This window comes from Oncorhynchus mykiss, chromosome 12 (genome assembly GCF_057628025.1).
Source record: "Oncorhynchus mykiss isolate SJ-2025 chromosome 12, ASM5762802v1, whole genome shotgun sequence".
Classification (NCBI taxonomy): domain Eukaryota; kingdom Metazoa; phylum Chordata; class Actinopteri; order Salmoniformes; family Salmonidae; genus Oncorhynchus; species Oncorhynchus mykiss.
Window position 1 is genome coordinate 50,095,833 of NC_143033.1, and position 23,944 is coordinate 50,119,776.

General features: G+C 39.8%; 1 protein-coding gene across 40 annotated transcripts in view; it reads right to left on the bottom strand.

The window, feature by feature from the left end:
• Positions 1-856: 856 nt before the first annotated feature.
• Positions 857-23,944, bottom strand: part of dlg2 (discs large MAGUK scaffold protein 2) — a 242,131-nt gene continuing 219,043 nt past the window's right edge. For 13 of the 40 annotated variants that reach the window (XM_090192669.1, XM_090192650.1, XM_090192681.1 and 10 more), the window contains 10 exons: positions 16,920-17,034; positions 16,655-16,831; positions 15,038-15,110; positions 12,519-12,615; positions 10,250-10,300; positions 9,714-9,815; positions 5,095-5,267; positions 2,891-3,003; positions 2,265-2,356; positions 857-1,693 (listed from right to left, as the gene is read on the bottom strand). In XM_090192669.1, the coding sequence (XP_090048795.1) occupies positions 1,587-1,693; positions 2,265-2,356; positions 2,891-3,003; positions 5,095-5,267; positions 9,714-9,815; positions 10,250-10,300; positions 12,519-12,615; positions 15,038-15,110; positions 16,655-16,831; positions 16,920-17,034 (1,100 nt within the window). In that variant the 3' untranslated portion in view covers positions 857-1,586. Of the gene's footprint in view, positions 1,694-2,264; positions 2,357-2,890; positions 3,004-5,094; positions 5,268-9,713; positions 9,816-10,249; positions 10,301-11,914; positions 11,961-12,518; positions 12,616-15,037; positions 15,111-16,654; positions 16,832-16,919; positions 17,035-23,125; positions 23,171-23,944 lie in introns of all 40 variants that reach the window. The other 27 variants (XM_090192679.1, XM_090192660.1, XM_021624011.3 and 24 more) reach the window with 6 other exon arrangements.

Below are 23,944 nucleotides of genomic sequence, written 5' to 3' on the forward strand. Positions count from 1 at the left end.
CGGCAATAACGGACGTCCGATGGCTATAGTGTAGCAGGGCCGTTAGGGGCATATTCTCATTTCACTGCGCACCACATCATCTGGTTCTGCACTACAAGTGTGTGCATATCTCCAATAAGTCACCCCAGTCCGTGCCATTGAGCAATCAGTATCTTCATAGGTGATGATTGTTTCAATGTGATACCTTAATATTTCACAAATTATAACAGTATAAAACATCTGAAATAATGTAAGGACCATTGTTGAACATTGAACTTGTGATAGACCTTAATTAATAAAGTATCAAACTCATGAGAAGCCTGAAAGTTGGTGGAGAAAATAAATATGCTTTAAAACAGTGTAATTTCTGAACTATGCCACATAGGCGTTTACACAGGCAGCCCAATTCTGACAATTTCTCACTTATTGGTCTGAAAAAGAGCTGCCGTGATTGGTGGAAAAAAAGATCAGTATTGGGCTGCCTGTGTAAACGCAGCCTTGGGAGCAATTCTTCACATTAGGATGCTTTGTGAATACGGCCTTAGACTTGTGGGCTCACCACAGTGCATTAATATCAGTCCTCAAAGGACTTGGGACTATAAGGTTCGATCTGCAAAAATATGAGTCTGAGATAATTGGCTTCAGTGTTAAGAACCCTAATTGGTTTGAATGGTGTCAGCAATTTATATAGTATTCTTTTGAATTTAAAATGAATTGTGCTATTAAGAGTGCTATATAGGTAGATAATTGAACAGAACAAGGCTGTCAATAATTTTGACAAAAATGCAGATAGAACCTTATATTCCCAAGTTCTTGACGAGTAGTTTTCCATTTGCCCAGCATCACCAAATATACAGTTCACTGTCAAACAAGATACCTTTTTCAAATAAAATGTTTAATCAAAGTTATACATCTTTATAATAAATATTTTCTGTGCTGTTGTGCCCTCTCAAAGCATCTCAACAATGAAATAATGAAAGAATCTGCAAAATAAACAATAAAGTTGAAATTCTTATTCAAATTTAAAATGTCCAACAAATCTGGATTCACAACATAATAAAATGAATACAAAATAACAATGTAAAAATAGCAGGAGTATGATGAACTGTGTCCAAGGGCCATGTGAGTGCATAGATGCCAGTCACACAAAATGTCATCTATTGATGTGAGGTGAGCGTCAGAGGACACAAAGTGCTAGCTGTTGGGTGGAGAAAAGCAAAAGAAGCTGATATTATTTCCTTCCCCTCCTTTGTTGGTGTGGCAATGACTTGTATCTGCCGCCATCTTCTAAAATTCATTTGAAATTCCACGCAGTCGAGGTGAACACATGCCCATGTTTATTTCATTTCCTTAACATTTTCTTAAAAATAAAAATCATTAAATATACAAACAGTAACATTTTTTTAGGCCAAAAATGTTTTTTGAACTTTGTGGTGTACATTCAGGAACATTCATATTTAAAGTGAAAAAAAGAATAAACAATAACAAAAAAAAATCATATTTATTGGCTATAATTAGGAACAATATAAATTGCCATTACAATTGATCATATGTTACAAAGTATTTTGTTACTAGCAGTCCAATCTCCCTGCCAAAGTGGTGTGTTCTCATAATTTCTCCTTTGACGGGATCCAGATGTAGGGTCCTGAATGCTCCTCTACCACCATTTTGCAGTGGTTATAAATTTCCTCTAAGGTGTCCCCTTGAACAAGGGCTGCAAAACATAGGGAGACATTCAGTACAGACAGACCTAGCCATTTAGAAATGATTTTCTTAAAGAATAAAATTGCTCATTGTCCACTGAGAAGGACATTATTCTTTAGTAATGTACATACTGTTCGGGAGAACAATACATCGCACCCATATAACATATTGTCAATTCAAGACAAACATTCTGCTAACGCTTAAAAAAAATCCTAAAAGTAGTTTATCAAATGTACTAGTGGCTTAGTTCCAATTATTCCTTGTCATACAGCAAATAAGGGTGTTATTTGTCACCATAAAAGTTGAATAAAGGGCATTATCCAGGCAGGGTTGTAATGCTCGTTCACATGCGCAGAATTACAGTATGGATCTGCTTTATAATTTGGGGCGTACAGTATGCAATGTTCCCACTAATTGTAGGATCTCGATGTGCACCAAAATTGCGTGAAATCTATAGAAGGTTAAGAAATGAGGCCTCATAACTGTAAACATCGGCACGGGTGGCACTGAAATCGACACGACTACAACTCTTTTGTCTAAAAAGAGCAACAATGTTCATCTTTAACTCATGGATACTGTACCTGTGAAAAACTCGGCAAACTCCTGCTCCAGCTTCATGGCCCGGTCAAATGTCTTCCTGGCCTGCTCTTCTGTTAGCCTCTTATTCATCTCCCTGGGGACAGATGTTTGTTGTGAGGCCTCAGACTCCATGGGGAGGTTTCCCCAGACACAGATTAAGCCTAGTCCTGGACTATAAAGCAAGCTCAATGGAGAATCTCCATTGAAAGTACCTTTTAGTCCAGGAATAGGTTTAGGGCTGGATTTAATCCGTAGTGCTGAAGAGCTGCGCTACAGGGCGATATCAATTTAAAGGCAATGTTCGGTCATTAGCAGAGACTGCATCCATTCTAATCGCTGTATATGTCGGCTAAATCGGAAATGACCTTCATATTCAAATCGCTGATCTTCAGCCCTTAATTTGTGTCTGGGAAACCGGACCCATAAATTCTACTGTCTGCAGCTGTTGTATTTGTCAATTCAACTCCCATGTTCACTTAATTGCCTGATTTGCCGCCTGCCCACTTTGGTGACCACTTAAAATACATTCTGCACTCACTTGATGTCAGCGCCTTCTACTGTATTGCATATCCGTTAAACACATTTGCTATGTAATAATATGTTCATGAGTTGGGAGATGAGAACTCACATTAATGAATCGATGGATCTGGGCTTTATAAAGATGGCAATGGGATAGAGTTGTGCTACTTGTAGTCGTTTAATGGCATTCCCCGACACGTCAAGTATGCAGTGTTTACCCTGCTGAAAGAAGAAAGAAACAGTTCATGTGCAGTGCCTTCAGAAAGTATTCATACCCCTGGACTTATTCCACATTTTGTTGGGTTACAGCCTGAATTTAAAATGGATGAATACCCCATGATAACAAAGTGAAAACATGTTTTTATAAAATGCTGCAATATATTTTTGCAATATTTCTCATTTAAATAAGTATTCACACCCCTGAGTCAATACATGTTCGAATCACCTTTGGCAGTGATGCTGTGAGTCTTTCTGGGTAAGTCTCTAAGCGCTTTGCACACCTGGATTATATCATATTTGAACATTATTCTCATTTTAATTCTTCAAGCTCTGTCAAATTGGTTGCTGATCATTGCTAGACAGCTATTTTCATGTCTTGCCATTGATTATCAAGCCAATTTAAGTCAAAACTGTAACTAGGCCACTCAGGAACATTCAATGTCATCTTGGTAAGCAACTCCAGTGTATATTTGGCCTTGTGCTTTAGGTTACTGTCCTGCTGAAAAGTGAATGTGTCTCCCAATGTCTTTTGGAAAGCAGACTGAACCAGGTTTTCCTCTAGGATTTTGCCTGAGCTTAGCTCTATTCTGTTTCTTTTAACAACAAAAAAAAATGTTATTGTCGATGACATGCATACCCATAAACATGATGCAGCCACCACTATGCTTGAAAATATGAAGAGTGGTACTCAGTGATGTGTTTAATTGGATTTGCCCCAATCATAATGCTTAGTATTCAGGACATTGCTTTTCCACATTTTTGGCAGTGTTACTTTAGTGGCTTATTATAAACAGAATGCATATTTTATAATATTTGTATTCTGTACAGGCTTTCTTCTTTTCACTCTATTACTTACGTTAGTATTGTGAAGTAACTACAATGTTGTTGATCCATCCTCAGTTTTCTCCAATCACAGCCATTCAACTCTAACAGTTTTAAAGTCACCATGAAATTCATGAGCGGTTTCCTTCCTCTCCGGCAACTGAGTTAGGAAGGAAACCTGTATCTTTGCAGTGACTGGGTGTATTGATATACCATCCAAAGTGTAATTAATAGCTTCACCATGCTCAACGGGATATTCAATGTCTGCTTTAAAAATATATATGTTTTACCCATCTACCAATAGGTGCCCTTTGGTGCGAGGCATTGGAAAACCTCCCTGGTCTTTATGGTTTAATTTGTGTTTGAAACGCACTGCTTGACTGAGAGACCTTACATATTGTGTGTGATGAGGTAGTCATTCAAAAATTATGTTAAAAACACTATTATTGCACACAGACTGAGTCCATGCAACTTGTTAAGCACATTTTTACTCCTGAACTTATTTAGGCTTGCCATAACAAAGGGGTTGAATACTTACTGACTCAAAACATTTCTGCTTTTCATTTTGTATTAATTTGTAAAAATGTCTAAAAACACAATTACACTTTGACGTTAGGGGGTATTGTGTGTAGGCCAGTGACACAATATCTTACTCAGGCTGTAACACCAAATCACAAGGCACTGTACATAATCATTGAATTCACATGATGTTCTTGATTCAGTGAAATTACTGTTTCTGACAAAGAATCTGGTAATACTTTACTAGAAGGGGTAAACAGTACAAACTGTATAAAGGGATAATTATGCTTGAAGACAATTAACACAGACTTTTTAAAAAGTTAAATATTTGTGTGGTTGCAACATACAGGAAGCTACATTTTGTATTTCTCAGCCAATTAAAATCGTTGACGTAGTTGCACGTGATTAAAGGTGGGGGTAAGTGGAGGAGGGTGTGTCTTGTAGGTGTTTGAAATGCAGCCCTTGAATTTGGAAGTTTAAATATACCTCTCGGGTGTCCAAGTTGACCTATTTCAAGAAATGCTATTGGTTTGTCTATAACAAGTTCAGGATCTTTGATAAGCGGATGCAGAATTTGTTACAGGAAACAATCACTGCCACCTGGTTAGGTTAGCATAGGGCTAAATGTGTGAGGTTATATAATGGGAACTGCATACACATAGTCAACATTGGGTTTGTGTACCGCTGTCTGTCACCATTCATTTTCTGCCTGTGGAATATATATATCTCAATTGCAACGACATTGACACTTACCCTCTCAGCCACATATTTGACCGACTGAACACTGGTTCCGTAGAGATTGTCGTTGTATTGGCCCGCCTCAATGAACTTGTGCTCTTGGATGTCCTGCTCCATCTGCTCTCTGGACATTACAAAATGGTAGTCCCGCCCATCGACCTCGTAGTCCCTCCTTGATCGAGTGGTATCTTTGGTACAAGAGAAGGAGGCAAAGAGGTAAAAGAAAGTGTATTTAAATACAGAAAGTACAATGTAAAAGGAGGAAATTGTTTAACTGAATGTGCAAATTATTGTTGAAGAGGGAGTTATAGAGGGGGCAGTGTTTAGAGTGATTGGTTTAACAACATAACTGTCATTGTGTCCTTGAAACAAATTCAATATGATTCTAGATAAACGTCAAGGACATATCTAATCCCAAATTATAGGGAGATGTGTCTCAAAATCAGACGACATCTACAGCCGTCCATCGGATGACAATTTTTATTAATACATTTTGTCATTTAGCAGATGCTCTTATCCAGAGCGACTTACCGGAGCAATTGGGGTTGAGTGCTTTGCTTAAGGGAACATCGACAGATATTTCACCGAGTCGAAACCGCGACCTTTCAAATGTTTGATTTTTATCAAACGTTATCTATTTGTTCGAAAAATACAAACTTTTTCCAACCACTTGGTCTTTAAACAATCAGGGGAAAAAAGGTTGTTCGCAAGACAACATTTAAAGATAAGAGTCCTTAATTGAAATAATAAAGCGGTCCCCCGCCTCGGTTTTGGTAGAAAGCTGAGGGATGGGCCTGGAGAAATGTAACCCCTCTCAAATTCACAGGCAGAGCTATGGATGCAAGGACTGACCATCCATTATATAAAAAATATTGTTTTAAGGCTATATACGATTTGTTTACATTTACATTGTTTACAAACTTGCCAGTGAAATAAGCTTATATTAAGGGGTTCTGATGTGGTACGACAGGTGAACTAAGCATATGAGCCATTTATAAAGTTATATTCTTCAAGAATCAATGAGTATTGATATTTAATTTTCAGTCCGCAAATGGCTGTAGCAACTAAGGATTCTAGCCTTAATGTCATTTGTTAGTATGGTCCCACTTTACAATAAGTGGCTGATAGCTTTTTATTTACAATATAGTTGCAAAAGGCAGGCACAGTGGGATCACAGTGCAGATACACAAACACAACTGCCTGTTTGTGTGTGTAAACAAACTAATTCATTGTTAGAACAGTTTTCAAAATAACATGATCGTTTTGAACCCATTATAACTAGTACACCTACGCGGAAATCTGGAGGGTGTAGGGTTTTCAGTGTGATAGAATGTAAACCCAGTGTAAGTGTTATGATACTCTAAAGGCTCGATTCAATCCGTTTCGCGGAAGTTCAGTGCAATAACACATTTGAAATTTAAATGAAAGGCAATGTCCGCGCGTTCGCGGAGACTACATTCACGGTAAACACTGCGTATGTCAGCTCAATTGGAAATGACCTTCACACTTTAAATTGCCCTGGAGCGCTGAACTTCCGCCATAGGGATAGAATCAAGCCCTGAATGTGCTTTTTGTTCAATCTGAACTTTTGGTATATGTGTTAACGTAAATGTGTATAATAGGGAAATCTATAGATTCTCTGTCGCATTGGTTAAAAAATGTGTCGGTTTTTCTAGGGAATATATAGATTTACCAGTGAGAACAGAAATCTACACATTCCCCACGGTGAATCTATAGATCTCCTGGTAACTGTGTATAGAGAGGCATTTTTGTATTTTTAAATGTCAATACTTCTACATAAGCACATTTTGAATCAAATACTTACAACAGAGTGGAACCTATTCTACTACCTTTCACTACATTGACTTTACCAACAACTTGGTTACACTACATACAGTGCCTTGCGAAAGTATTCGGCCCCCTTGAACTTTGCGACCTTTTGCCACATTTCAGGCTTCAAACATAAAGATATAAAACTGTATTTTTTTTGTGAAGAATCAACAACAAGTGGGACACAATCATGAAGTGGAATGACATTTATTGGATATTTCAAACTTTTTTAACAAATCAAAAACTGAAAAATTGGGCGTGCAAAATTATTCAGCCCCCTTAAGTTAATACTTTGTAGCGCCACCTTTTGCTGCGATTACAGCTGTAAGTCGCTTGGGGTATGTCTCTATCAGTTTTGCACATCGAGAGACTGAATTTTTTTCCCATTCCTCCTTGCAAAACAGCTCGAGCTCAGTGATGTTGGATGGAGAGCATTTGTGAACAGCAGTTTTCAGTTCAGTTTTTCTTCCAGAATGGTCCTGTATTTGGCTCCATCCATCTTCCCATCAATTTTAACCATCTTCCCTGTCCCTGCTGAAGAAAAGCAGGCCCAAACCATGATGCTGCCACCACCATGTTTGACAGTGGGGATGGTGTGTTCAAGGTGATGAACTGTGTTGCTTTTACACCAAACATAACGTTTTGCATTGTTGCCAAAAAGTTCCATTTTGGTTTCATCTAACCAGAGCACCTTCTTCCACATGTTTGGTGTGTCTCCCAGGTGGCTTGTGGCAAACCGTAAACAACACTTTTTATGAATATCTTTAAGAAATGGCTTTCTTCTTGCCACTCTTCCATAAAGGCCAGATTTGTGCAATATACGACTGATTGTTGTCCTATGGACAGAGTCTCCCACCTCAGCTGTAGATCTCTGCAGTTCATCCAGAGTGATCATGGGCCTCTTGGCTGCATCTCTGATCAGTCTTCTCCTTGTATGAGCTGAAAGTTTTGAGGGACGGCCAGGTCTTGGTAGATTTGCAGTGGTCTGATACTCCTTCCATTTCAATATTATCGCTTGCACAGTGCTCCTTGGGATGTTTAAAGCTTGGGAAATCTTTTTGTATCCAAATCCGGCTTTAAACTTCTTCACAACAGTATCTCGGACCTGCCTGGTGTGTTCCTTGTTCTTCATGATGCTCTCTGCGCTTTTAACGGACCTCTGAGACTATCACAGTGCAGGTGCATTTATACGGAGACTTGATTACACACAGGTGGATTGTATTTATCATCATTAGTCATTTAGGTCAACATTGGATCATTCAGAGATCCTCACTGAACTTCTGGAGAGAGTTTGCTGCACTGAAAGTAAAGGGGCTGAATAATTTTGCACGCCCAATTTTTCAGTTTTTGATTTGTTAAAAAAGTTTGAAATATCCAATAAATGTCATTCCACTTCATGATTGTGTCTCACTTGTTGTTGATTCTTCACAAAAAATACAGTTTTATATCGTTATGTTTGAAGCCTGAAATGTGGCAAAAGGTTGCAAAGTTCAAGGGGGCCGAATACTTTCGCAAGGCACTGTATATTCTGTATACCAGCAACGACGTGGCTTACTTACCTCGATGCCCTGAACTGTTAGCTGCTTTATTTGGTTTTAAAAATAGAAAGATAAGTAAATGAAAACAAACAAAATGAAAACAAAAAATATGACATCAAGTACACAGTGATGTGAAATATACAATAGTATTACATACTCAAATTTAGTTTAGTCCAATTTTGATAGTCCCAAAAATGCAAGTTTTCATGATCACTTTCATTACATGACTTTCAGTCTCCTGATTCTCAAAATCAAATAGGAACAAAAAAGTTCCAAAACTTTTCTCCAGGCCTACTATTAAGACAACCATGAGGCGTGTATGTGCAAAATAATTGGATTGTGAGACCACATTCATTTTGTACAGACAAGAAATGTGTGAAAAATGGTTTGAGTAAAATGCTCCTTTAAGCCAGAAACACTACTGTCCACGAACCTCTGAATTTAGTAGTACAGCCTCACTATCTTTCATACTGGTCTACAACAGTCATAAAGCTTTTAAACAAAAAACTACCAAAAAACACACAATCCTGTTGTCCGTAAATCTATATCCCATAGCTTCTGTTGGATTGTGAAAAAAAAATAGTTTGTAGTAATTGTCTCAAGAAAAACCTAACCATGGATTACAGTGTCTCCTGGCCCATAGACTACATTCAGTGTGAGGAACCAATTAACATCAAGTTCTAAAATACTGAACGTCCCTTTAATGGTTCAATTAAATTGCACATGTGAATAGAAGGGAATAATAAGATCCTACATTATTATTGTCGTCAAGAAATCATCACTGGATAATTTAACCAAGTATGTAATATACAAAACAAAGAACCCCCCCCCCAAAAACAAAAATTAAATGCCTTTGGATGACAAATTAGGAAAAATAATGAATCAAACACTATAATGACATAACAAATGAAAGAGATGGATATAAACCACTACCACAATGGTGTATTGGCAGCACAGTGGAATTTAAAAGGGCAACGGTGTTATATACTGTTTATAGGGAGAGCTAATCACAAGGGCACATGATCACACAATTAATTTGTGATGCAGCAACAAACACCCTAAGACAGCGTGGAAGACTGACTCCTGGGTCCGTATGTATCAAGCATCTCGGTAACGGAGTGCTGCTCTAGGATCAGGTCCTCTCTGTCCATGAAACCTTATCCATTTTGATCTAACAGGCAAAACTGATCCTAAAATCAGCGCTCCTACTCCGAGATGCTTGATACCCAAGGCCCCTGGTTTCCTTGCGAATGTACAGGTACTTACGCGGCACGCAGGAGCCAAATTTGTCCGGGTATTCTGATATCAGGTCGTCATTAATTCTGTCCTTCATCGGTCCAAGGATTATGACGGGTCTGGTGTAATTAACTGAAAGATAAAATGGTGTCGATTGACTAATTTACAGACGTTTGAGGCTATAACTGTCCCCTTAGCGTTACTCTCTGCAGTAATTTTGGGCATGCAATTCTACTACAATAGCCGCTTACCCATTGTCAAGCTATACCCGAGCAAGACAATGCATGCTAGTGCCAGAACGGTTTTGATGTCTCGACTCAACAAGTGATTACTTCCTGTAAATAACTAGTATGGAAGAACTTGTTGAATCTTGCCTGAGCCTTCCTGCAGGAGTTAACAGGAAGTCATCAATCGTTATATATCTGGATTTTAAAACCTTGTGGCACTAGTACACATTGGCATGCATGGATATAGCCTGACAATGTGTAAGTGGCTAATGTTTCACTGACTGAAAAAGTGCTGAGGCATTAACAAGGAGCGCTTTGATGAAAGATTGGAGTACTCACTCTCATGTCGAATGACAGGCTCATAAGAGAGAATCATGTCCTCTTGACTCCCTGGTGACATGAAACAATAAGAAAACGGTTACTAAAATAGCTACTATGAAACAGAAAACGGTTACTTAAACAAACATGACATACACATTCATGCTTATTCTCATGATCAAGTGTCTCACGACAGGAGAAATGTCAATCTGGATGAGTAAAGAAGTGATTAGACACTTGCAATGAAAAGACTCTTGGTGTAAATTGTGAATTGGCCATACTAAAAATAGGGATTGAGAGAGTTTATAATGCTTTCGAAGTGAATTGTGACTGTTGCCAAGGGAGTTCAACTCCTCTGCTGCACTACGCAAACAGGCTTTTCAAGTATACATTTTACAACAAACAAACAAACAAACAAACTCGGGGGTTCTTTTCTCTCGTCTGAAATTACGACCAGTGGATGTGTTTTGATTTACAGCTGTGGCCACACATGAGTGTACTGAGTGGATAATCAAACTACAGCTGGTAGGGACTGCCATATGGACCTCAAAAGGAACCCTTGACCACCAGTCAAGTTATGACTATGGTGATATATTGGTCGCTTCATTGCATTACTTAAATAATATGACATCAAATCAGTTTCTTTAGTCAAAAGATTGTCAATATAGGCCTAATTTAATTTAGGTCACGACTAGAGCTCTCAGGAGGATGAACACATTGTGCGCTTGTCTCAAAACCTAAAAGAAAAAACTCTTTGCCACGATTAATTTAACCTTCTACTATAACACCCCCCAAGTGCCCTGCTTCACTTTGAAGGCTTCAGCACAACACCTAGAAAACCTATATGAACTGTTATCTGGCAACTCACAGTTGTATTTAATTGGTGCCTCTTGGAGATGGCATGTTAAGTTAATTAGTTAGTATGCACAAAACACAGCCACATCAACCCCCCCCCCCCCCCCCCCCCCCATACTAGCCATAGTTCTGCTGTAATTATAAAGTGTCAATCTACTTCACATAATTGTTGCTTTTTTATTTATTTCATATGAAACTCAAGACAGTACCAACATGATCTTGTTCTACATCTATTTGTACTCTGATCCCGGGATATGGACTCAACGTAACATCAATAATAATATATAAGAGAAAGCAAATGTTGCACGGGTGGGTGTCCATTATTGTCGCAGTAAAATAAAAAGTTGCGACACCTTTGTTTTTCATGGGATTCAACAATGTGTCAAACTCATTCCATGGAGAAACATTCAAAATGTACTATAAGTGAGATAATTAAAAAGCACAAATATACATAGCATTGACAGTAAGAACCCCTTAGCATGCCAGCCTAAAAAGAGCTGATCCCATTCAGATGACCAGTGTATATCCAAACAGACAACACCTGTCTGTTATAGAAAGAGACAGAGATTTACTACAAACAGAATAGTTGAACATTTATTTCCAGACTTAAACACTGTTTCCGTCTTTCTTTTTTTTGTGTCATGCAAACAATCTTAATGTTAGGAGGTGACAGAAATCAAGACAATCAGGTCCCAAAGGGAGTCGTGATACTGCAGCATGCAAACAGGCTATCAAAAAGAGTTAACAAGGTAGCGAAAAAACAAAGAGGGGGGGGGGGGGGTGGGAGTTTTGATTGACTGAACAGACAGGACCATTCCTAAACCAACTTACTCAGCGTCTTTGTCCCATACCCGTCATCACCTATTCCTGGGATGTCCTACATGGCCGTCCCAAGAGAGCAAAGACAAGGAGAGAAGGCAAGGATAGCCGGAAAGGAGGAAGGAAGATGGTAAGTGGCATTAAAGAGGTGAAACGGTGAAATCCTGAAAGGCAAGATTGGTTAGTCCAGCTCAGATCATCGGTCTCAGTTCAGACACTGTGCAGACACCAGACGACCAGCCTAAACCGGTCCTAACTAGCTCAGCACCAGTACAGTTTCAGTTCTCTTATATCACCCCTTTCAGTAATCCTCACATGCTGTAATTAAAAAGACGTTATTTATTTATTTTTTTAGGTCATATCAGATAAGACATGATAGATGAGCCCTGGGGGGGAAGTTTTGAGGAACCACTGGTGACTGCTCAGTGCTTGACACAGGCAGATCCTGACTTGAGCTTCCAGATGCCATCACTCCACCAGAGCCAAAAGAGAGAGAAAAAAAAGATAGGAGGGAGGCCGGCACACGTTTCGACAGCGCACCTATGTATCACCTATATGTACCTGTGTCAGTGTTTGTACCTGTATGTGTGAGCATGTTCGAGCCTACAGTACTTACGTTCGGAATCACTGCCATCCCGCTCACCCAGCTCGTTCTTGTAGAATGGGAACTTTCGTGTAAAGATGAGGTTCTTTTTACGCTTGTCATTGAATGACTGTGGAGGAAAGAAAGCATGGGGTGGGGCAAACAGGGAGCTCTAATTGTTGCCACATTCATGCTGACAAACCAACTAGCTGCAATATGTGGGACATGAAGAGTTGATGGCGTGGTCACCAGAAATGTTACACATGACTGACGCTACACTAGCGGATTCATCCCTCAAAGCAGGGTTGAATCATAATAGCCTAATCATTTTGAATGTTGTTGATTTTGCAAGGAAAATATTCAATAAATGAATCAAGACATTTTTACAAAACTCTCATTTTTGTTTTACAAATTCGAATTGCAACAACAAAGATGCGGTTTGACAAAGACACTGTCAAAATGACTCAATTTGTGATGGAGAAGAATTACACAGCAATATCTGCCATCAGTTACTTCATGTGCCATAATTGCACCCGAAACATTCTGAAAACACTTGAAAATAAAACAAAAACAACAGAACAGGTGTTGAAAAGAAAACACACATAATTGCCGATATGTGGTATGCCATGCAGCAAACACGTTACCAGGAGCATGCTATGAAATAAGGAACATGGCTGTGACACAAATGACTGTCCAACAAGCATGCAGGTTCGAACTTCGAGAGGGGGAGGGATGAGATCCCATGCCTTGGCGGTTGGAAGTTCTAGGAGCTAAAATGTGAGTAGCGCTGTTTAAGAAGCTTGGAGGCAGCGTGGAGGAGACTGAAGGAATAGCAGTTGTTGTGTTTATCTGCGGCGGATACTCATTTGCAGACATGTACTTCATGAACCCATTTCTAAAGGTATATTCTTTGAACCAGCAATGACTGGTTCAATAGCAACCTCAACTGCATGTGTTTGATACATTTGGCTCTAACTGTCAGCTGAAATAAGTGTGTCCAAGGGGTGGATTAAGGTGTGCATAAAAGTAGAAAATTGTATCAAGTAGTGCGAGTAGTAAGCTGTATCATGTATCACAGTGGTTGTGATTCTTACACAGGGGTATCAGAAGGATTGACATACTGGCATATTTGTTAACGTAGGTAACATCTGTGACAGACTAAGTATCGTGTTAATTTTTGAATTGAGAAGGATACAGCAACGCTACTACTGCAATGTGTACATATATTACACACGTAGGGCTCTGGTCAAAAGTAGTGCGCTATATATGGAATATGATGTCTTTTGGGACGCATACTTAGTGTCCTATTGCTATTAATCACAGCTGTAAAGGACATGCTGTAAACGATGCATACAGTCCTTCCCACACCTTCAGGGATTTAAACCTCATCAGTTATGCAAGTCACTGACTGTAAAATAATTATTGTATTGACACAACTGCTGGAAAAATCCTGCTTCTTAGCCCATTAGTGCTGAAAGTTTGGCCCAGAGCCACATCAAAATACAGGGACCATTTCATGTTTCAAAAGTCTGCTTTACAAGAAACACATTCAGAGCTAGTTATGACATTGCCATGGATACTTGCCCAACAGACAATCTTATTCAGATGAAAAGGGTTCTGGGTAGACCCTAAGGCCATACAAATGTAATAAAATGTTAAACATATCTTCTTCTTCTTTTTTTTTTTTTTAAAGTGAGGCACGCAAGCAAATAAAATAAATACAAAAGTGGACCTTCTTGTTCAAATACTATATCGACCTTAGTTCAACACCTAGTGACCAAATCAAGAGATTGTTGCCTCTTTGGGAGGCTAAAAGAGGCATACTTCCGCCATAATCTAAGAGGATGTTGTGTATCTCCTTACTGGAATCTTGAGGACATTATTTTAGTTGCAATTTGTCAATACAACTTAAAAATAAAAATAAATAATAATAAAGAAGAGGGGCATCTGTTATTAAACATGTAAATACATGTGTATGGCCTAACCCTCCAAAACCTATTGGAACCCTTTTAAATAAGAGTGCAGCAAATACAAACCAAAATCTTCTCTTTACTTGTAACATAGGTAGGCAAAAACATTGATGAACCCGGCTGAATGTCCTGCTGTTAGGTCCAAAATTGAATAAGAGTACGAAGTGTGGTAATTTGGCTGGGAGTTTCATGAAATTAAAAGACTATCCTCTAATGCTTCATTAAAACAAATCTAATGATCTAATGTGCAATGTTTATTTAGGGTCAGGGCTGTGAGGGAAAGCTGTCAGGGAGAGGTGACAGCCAGTAGAGATGTGTTGATGTCTTTCCCACTCAGGCAGAGAGACCTTAGTCATTTATGGCCATCTATGGTATTAGCCTATCACAACCTCTCCTAATGTGAGGGTAATCTGATTAATTTCACATTAATTCAAATAAAAACTACGTTTAGAGGCTACATTTTCTACTTAAAGGAATTTATTTGATATACAGTATGTGGGTTTACAAGCGTTTCCATTTCGTAAAACGTCTTCAAAAGTTAAGTTGACTTGCCAGTCCTTAGTATAAGATCTTAGCACTTACCCCTTTTGAATCCATTCCAGGTTTGGCATTGAACTTCACTGTCTTTAGACGTGCTCGTTCTTTCCTCTCAACCCTGCCAGTGCAAGGAAAGACACACAAAAGAAGAAAAAAATAAGTCATATTAGAGTGGATTTTCCATTTCTCCAATGCTCTCTCTGCTGCAATTGATTTGCTTGTCATTTTGTGGGGCTTCACACAGTCTACAATACGCTGTGTCACTGTTCATCTTGCCAGGGAACATTTTCAAACAGCTCTTTCTTGTCGGGGCAAAGTATTGCTGCAGAGTCAATTAAACATTCTTTAAATTAAAATCGCCCTCAGCGAATGGCTTTGCTATGTTTAGCAATTTTGTGGGACAGTACAACTAACGTACAGCTAACATTGGCTCTCACAATTCCGTTTCGTGAAAAGTCTTTGCTGCTTTTGCAACTGAGAAAGCAACTCTGTCGATGCTCTTGCCCTCTGCTCAGAATACATATTCCTAATATTTCTCTGCATGCTTCGTCTGGAAGTGTCGGGACAAGATGTGGTCTTTCAAGACTGCGACGCTTTCCACACTTAAGCACACAGCTTTCCCTGATGCCTCAAATAAGGAGAGCATTTCGCTACACTTGCATGAACATCTGCTAATCACGTGTATGTGACAAATAAGATTTGAGAAATAGTTCGATGTCCACCCTTGCTGGAACACCCTACATTCATTGTCTACTTTTCTTTTCTTTTAAAATTTCATTTTTGTGCAATTTCTAGTTAGCTACTAATTGTAACTGTGAAGTGTTTCCGCCACTGTCTGTCCTCGTGTAGTTGTTATTTATACGTGCCTTCAAAATTAATGTCCCACAGCGGTGGTAGTTAAATCAATACACAAAGGCGAGTATTCGTTGGGCTTTTCATTTGAATTAGAAATACGTTTTTACAAACTTTACTATCGCAAATTCTTTATGTGATCTGAGCATGATTCCGCGGGCCGTACTAAATCAGGTCACGGGCCGCATACGGCCCCCGGGTCGGCCTTTGCCCAGGCCTGATCCAGCCAGTCACTTTTGCCGATGTGTGTGTGTGTCTGGTAGCCGGATCTATCCTACTCTTTTCCTTTCGGTAGGGTTAATACCTGCCAGTCACCCGAACAAAAAGCTTTCTTTACCCCTCTCTAACAATACCTCGACAAACTATGCAGAGGAGATGTCGTGCTGCATGAGGCAAATGGTGGTCACACCAGATACTGACTGGTTTTCTGTTTCACGCCCCTACTTTTTTTAAAGGTATCTGTGACCAACAGTTGCATATCTGTATTACCAGTCATGTGAAATCCATCGATTAAGGCCTAATTTATTTATTTCAATTGACTGATTTCTTTATATTACCTGTAACTTAGTCAAAGTTGTTGCATGTTGCGTTTATATTTTTGTTCAGTATAGCTTGTGTAGAATTACGTATTTATTGCAGTAAAATGAAACACCCGATGTTATTTTTGTTGGGGAACATGTTTTTTTTTTAGCATCTCTCAAGCAAATGTGCGAACAGGTAGGGACGTAAAAAGTCCACTGTCCCCCCGGATCAGAAGCTAGCATTTTGGTCAACCACGTTACGGTTTTGTTTAGCACATCCAACACTCACCTCCTCTTGCTGGGGATGACCCCCATCTCCTCGCTGTCCCCATCGGGGGTCACCCTTCGGGCCTGCCACCATTCATCGTCTGAGGCGTTGATGACGTGGAGGATGTCCCCGTATCTAAAGCTGAGGCCTTGGCTAGGGAGGCCACTGTCTTTGGCCTTCTCATAGTCAAACTGTGCTCTGTGATGGTAACAGAAGGAGACATACTATTATATAATTATTAAGGTAAATGCTATCTATTTGGGATGACAGTCCAAAAGAGACCCACCTGACGTAAAGGGAGCGTTTCTGATTGGTTCGGAGGGATCCGGACCCAGAGCTCATGCTGTGGTTCATCATCTGTTCCCGCAGATCATGGATTTTGGCCTCGAAGCGCCCGTACTCTGCAAGGGAAAGACAACACCCAGGAGTACAATAACGTTCCGTTTTACACTCAATGTATACTGCCCTACACTGCAATGGAAAGAAGGGGGGAATCTGTTCAGAACAGTAACCTAGGTTGGCCTTGGTCAAAAGTAGTGCACGGTGTAGGGAATAGGGTGCCATTTGGGATGCACCCCTAAAGGATTACTTTGACGTTTAGTGTAAAAACAAAGATATATATTTGTTTAAATGCTTACATTTCAATGGACAGAACCAATGTTTTAAAATGCTATATATTGATTGATGAATGTACAGTATTACTATGTAAAAATGTATTTTTTGCATAAAAAATGTATTTTTATGCAAAAAAAAAAAATTGTAATGGCTGATTTTGTTTCCCCGATATATATTTGTGTCCAAAAGTTTAAAAAAAAAGTTTATTTAATGTAATAAGTTGAATGAAGACGTCAATATGCTTATCATAATATTTAAATGATTTGGTCAATATTAACGATCCTTTACTGTTGCTTAGAAAGTGCATTCCCAGTGATTTGCCTTGTCGAATTTGTCTCTCGGTTTTGGATCGTTTCAAAATACTAGGTTGCAAAGGTTGGTCGTAAAGGTGGCTGTGGGACAGGACAGAGAACAGGTTCGATAATGGTAGTCCTATTGGCTCAGGGGGTAAAAATCCCCTACGTACAGATGAAGGATCAACTTATCCTCCCCCAATCCTAGCCGTAGTGGGAAAAATGTAAAACTGACCCAAGATCAGCGTCTTGGGAAACTTCACCTTACACTGTCCTATTGAGTGAATGCTCTGTTTACAGCTCTGAGAGTCCCCCTGCAAACTCCCCCTCCCTCCACCACACCCTACGCAAGGTAACATTCTCGACATACTGTGCAGAAAGCAGTCAATGTTAGAGACAGTGTCTGAAGGGCACATGCAGTACAGAAAGCTCAGATAGTCCTTTAAAATGTTGCTCTCAGGATAGTCGAAGCCCCATGCTTCTTCCCATCCAAACCAAACATCCACAAAAACCTAAAATCTTATTTAAATCAAATTTGATGTCACATGCTTCGTAAAACAAGTGTAGACTAAGAGTGAAATGCTTACTTATGGGCCCCTTTTCAACAATGCAGAAAGAAAAATATAGAAATGCTCAGAAAAGCAGTAATGATATCATCCAAGAAGAAATGGCAAACTGTGTTTCCATTGAACTCCATGCCACTTTGCTCCATCAATTTGAAACTTGTCATGACACCACCTCTATATAAAGTTTGGGGATGATATATATATATATATATATATATAATTACATTTTGACCCCAATATGCTAACATAATGCTAATACTATCTCATGAAACCTACTGTGATGACATTTGGGGGAAAGGTTCAAAGCCCCCTACCAGACCAAATAATCACAAGGTCTCTGAAAGGGATTGTGTAGCTTTGAAGTTATTTAAATTATTTGGATGTGAGTCAGCGGTTGGTGACCGTGGCTAGGTAAACCAGCTCAAAAAGTATATATTTTTTCCATAGACCGATTTGATTGTGAGGAAACTAAATATGTAATTAAATGTGAGATAGTAATGTGCGTGAACTATCCTTGTAATAAAACGCTGTTGCAGAAGTCGTATCTGAAGCCCTGGGCAGCCATTCAGCTAATGAGGCAGAAAGACTCACTTCAGCCTAAAGCCCACAACATACCGCGGTATAGCAGTCAGCTAAAGCAGGACTGAGAGTGCATGACCCAGTCGATCAGACTAACGTTTGGACGGAGAGAGTTCATTATTCAGATTGGACAAAAAACATCTCCTGGAACAGTTTACATCAGTAAGGTTCCATACAAAATACATGGACACAAACACAACAAATCAACCAAAGAGGGAATCCGCGAGTCTTAAAGCCAATTTCATCCCAGACACATGTAATGTGCTTCCCCCTGAGAATGCAGTTTTGGGGAGAATACGAGCAGATAAGCCCAGGCTGTGCCTTCAATGTGAGAGATGAGGATGCGCATTTACAACCAGCAGAAAGACCGTTCTCAGCGTTGACATTTTCAGGCATTGCAATACTGAGATGCAGAGAGAGAAAGAAAAAGAGAGAAAGATATTCAGTGATCTAACGAGATGTGAGGTCCTAAAACAGGTCTTGTAATGTGTCCGAGGAAAATCGTGTCATCGGGAGAAAAACCTTTTGAGTGTCGAAAGAGCCATTCCTTAATCTTCGTTTCGTTTGACAAAGATGCCAGGACTACCGTTTTAATTTGAGATTTGTCTAATCTTGTTTCGCGCCACTTATAATATAATAATAATTATGCCATATAGCAGATCCTTTTCTCCAAAGCGACTTACATGCATATGTTTTAACTATTGGTGGTCCCAGGAATCAAAACCACCACCCTGGCAATAAAAGCACCATGCTCTACCAACTGAGCTACTAAGAAGCATTGTGAAAAACAGTTGCATCTGCAAACCTGAGCAGTCATGCAGCTACAGTGCATTCGGAAAGCATTCAGACCCCTTATTATAAAATTGATTAAATTGTCCCCCCCCCCCCCCCCCTCATCAATCTACACACAATACCCCATAATGACAAAGCAAAAACACGTTTTTAAAATTTTTATATTTGCAAATGTATTTAAAAAAAACTGAAATACAATATATACTTAAGTATTCAGACCCTCTACTCAGTACTTAGTTGAAGCACCTGTGGCAGCGATTACAGCCTCGAGTCTTCTTGGGTGAGACGCTACAAGCTTGGCACACCTGTATTTGGAGAGTTTCTCCCATTTTTCTCTGCAGGTCTTCTCAAGCTCTGTCAGGTTGGATGGGGAGCGTCGCAGCACAGCTATTTTCAGGTCTCTCCAGAGATGTTCAATTGGGTTTAAGTCCGGGCTCTGGCTGGGCCACTCAAGGACAGACTTGTCCCGAAGCCACTCCTGTGTTGTCTTTGCTGTGTGCTTAGGATTGTCGTCCTGTTGGAGAGTGAACCTTTGCCCCAGTCTGAGGTCCTGAGAGCTCTGGAGCAGGTTTTCATCAAGGATCTCTCTGTACTTTGCTCTGTTAATCTTTCCCTTTATCCTGACTACTCTCCCAGTCCCTGCCGCTGAAAAACATCCACACAGCATGATGCTGCCACCACCATGCTTCCCCGTCCAGATGTATGCTTGGCATTCAGGCCAAAGAGTTCAATCTTGGTTTCATCAGACCAGAGAATCTTGTTTATCATGGTCTGAGAGTCCTTTAGGTGCCTTTTGGCAAACTCATGTGCCTTTGCTCAGTTTGGCCGGGTGACCAGCTCTAGGAAGAGTCTTGGTGGTTCCAAACGTCTTCCATTTAAGAATGATGGAGTGTTCTTTGGGACCTTCAATGCTGCAGAATGTTTTGGTACCCTTCCCGAGATCTGTGCCTCAACAAAATCCTGTCTCGGAGCTCTACGGTCAATTCCTTTGACCTCATAGCTTGGATTTCGCTCTGACATGCACTGTCAACTGTGGGACCTTATATAAACAGGTGTGTGCCTTTCCAAATCATGTCCAATCAATTGAATTTACCACAGGTGGACTCCAATCAAGTTGTAGAAACATCTCAAGGATGATCAATGGAAACAGGATGCACCGAAGCTCAATTTCGAGTCTCATAGCAAAGGTCTGAATACGTAAGTAAATATTTTTTTACATTTTATTATACATTTGCTAAAATTTTCAAAAACCTGCTTTCACTTTGTCATTATGGGTATTGTGTGTAGATCGATGAGGAAAAACATTAATTTAATCAATTTCAGAATAAGGTCGTAATCTAACAAAATGTGGAAAAAGGGAAGGGGTTTGAATACTTTCCGAGTGCACTGTATTGGTTTTCTTACCCTTACCCATGCTTTCAGTGGTGTGCAGTTTCATAGCAAAATTTCTGTTATTCTGTAACGTTTTTTCCAAGGTTTGTGACATGTCTGTATGCTATTCACAATGCAAGTGAATATCCGTGATTTTCGATTTTCTTTTGTGTTTTATGGGTAAATCATATTTTTACAACTTTATAGAGCTACACAATCAATTTTAGACACTTAGCAATCAAAAAAATGAATTTTTAAATAGAGTATAAACATATATTTTTTGAAAGGAAACATGAATGGTATGTGCTACCTAAAAAAAAATCCTCTCTGCATGTGCTTGAATGTGTCATGAACCATGATGACTTTTTCTCTGTTACCTATATACTAAGCTTTTGCACCAATGCAATGTTGGTCTGTAATTTTTAGAAGGAATAAAACCAAACCATTTTTTTAATAAATAAATGACGAATTGAACAGGCAATTAAATGTTGGCCTTAAATGTATTTTATTTTTTTCTCTCTCTCCGAACAAAGGTTTAGAACATCTGGCCATTATCAAGCACAATTTAGGTAGAAGAGTGACATTTTTTGGTGGTAAGAAAATTCAGAAAGGAAACTGCATTCAGTGAGAAAAGGATGTGTGGATGGATGGAATAGGATGTGTGGATGGATGGAATAGGATGTGTTGATGGATGATGTGAGATCATGTCTTATACCAGGATAAAAAGCACAGTGGGCATTGGTTTAGGGCTCTGAGCTAGGGTATAGTAGCAAGACCTGAAAGACAGGCTGTGACTGAATTCTCGTCTCTATATTTACGACAGTTGGTGCATTACAAAGAAACTAAGGAACACACAACCTTTGTTTTTATACAATATATTAAATATTTTTGCTAACTTTCTGCATTTAAAATAATCGTTAGATCTCTAAATCCCCAAAACATGTCACGACAACTCAACTCATCATTACTGGGACAAGCCAATTTGCCTGCTCTAAACATTGCAAAGTTTGGCAGTATAAAGAACTTTATATATGATGTTTTATTATTTATAAACAGCTCAACATAAACAAAATAATACAAAAAACATGTATGATGTGAAACTATTTGTCGTGTTTTTCATCGTTGCAAATGCCACACAAATGCCACGCAAATTCAAAAATGACCCAGGACATAACATAAGAATTCGGTCACAGCCATATAGGAGGGGGGTGAATGGAAATGAGGTATGCATCTGTGCATGCAGAGTGAAATAGGTAATACAGTGTTCACCGCAGGCTGTGGAAGGGTAACGTGGTGGTGGAAGGAAGGATTCAAACGTTGTAAAGTGTGGATTGGGATTTGAGGTTCTGTTTACACTTGCATATCCAGCGATTCATCTTGCATCTTGGTTTATTAGTTAGGCGGTTCTGAATGATCAAAAGCGGTATTTCAACTTTCAGTTACATCTTCACTAAGATTTGAGGTTTGATACACTGCCAGAAACTCTCAAATAGACAAGCAATTACTCAGCAACAATTTATTTTATGGCACTGTACTGGCACTTCCTTTACATTTCCTGCAGTGAAGGTGAGCTGCCATAATATGGAAGCAAGAGTATTCAAGCAGTTATGTACCGTCATCACAATATAGGCTAAAATGAAAGGATTGCTGTCAAATACTCCCCCGTTTCTTCTTTGACCTGCCATTGCCAAAATCATATGGAAAACAGAACTGACAGCTTTTAATTTGATTGTCATCAATTATATTGGCAGACAGTTCAGTGTGCTAGTGAAGGCAACAAGTACTTATCCGATAATACATTTCTATGAGCAAATGTGAGTTCGTATTGTTATTCACAATTACTTCAGGGGTGGGAAATATTTTTGTCGAAGGGCCACATCAGGATTTAGAATTTCTCTATGATTTTAGACTTTCAGGTGTAGACTGAAGTCGTTTATCCAAAATAATAATTGTGTCATATTCGGGATACCGGATACTGCCCACCCCGATCTGCAGTATGTGTACTGTATGTGTTGGTGTGTGTGGGTGTGTAGGAGAGGGGGTGAGGTAAGATCTTGCAAGATGGGAAGATGAGGGACAAAAAGGGGGAGGAGGGGCAGTCTGATACAAGGAATAAGCCTGTGAATGAGCAGGGGTAAGTGGACTGCCCATGACTGGCCACACTCCAGTGATCCCCCCCCCCCCCCAGCCCCCCGTGAGGAACGTCCATGTTCAGAGCTGCCACTGGGGCCAGATTGCTCAACTTTGACCCTGGGCGCTGATCACATGGCACAAACCTGGTGCTGGCGAAGGGGCCCGGCGCGGGGAGCACAAAGCAAGTTCTGACGGGTGAGAAAAGAGAGCAGTCGTCAGTTTGGGGAGTGATCGTCAGCAGGGAGCCCTGTGTGCCAGTCTGTTTTATGGTCAAATCTCAACCACATGATTCAAGCAGGCACTTACATCCCCAGTGTCAAAACAGTCTCAAACTTCATACCCTTTACTGTTTCTGAGGACAACCTTCAGACAAACCAATTCGGAACATAACAATCTTCCCAGAATGCACCTTTACACAGTGATTCTGAAAGTCCAGGCCCATGACTCACTGTTACTGCAGTCATCCCCTGAAGTATCGCCAAATGCAATTGCTGACTTTAATCCAATATGGCATGTCTTGGCACACCAATCAAAGCAACCCAGTGTGAAATTATGTCAATATTTGTACACCAGATGTGGTCATCCTAGGGCAGTGATCATTCACTTTTTCTGAGCCAATGCAACATTAAAAACAGTGCTGTATGAATGAGGGTTGGGTAGTGAAACATTTTTTATTTGATTTCACTGGACTCGCAGTGCCTGAATCTGAAGGTCAGTCTCTCAGCGAATGGAGGGAGAGAGCAACAGAGGGTCCACCTCTCACCACCCAGGTAGCTGAATTTGCACATTCAGACTAATGACATTTTTCAAAATGGGACCACTTCGCCTGCCCGGTGTACCAGGAAAGTTAATCAAGTGTAAGTAGCCTTGCACTAGCCTTGGCTTGTGTGAGATGGAACGGCTCAGAGGAGTAGGTTTCTGTTTCTGTTGCTTGAGGCAGCTTGATGTACAAGTACACCACT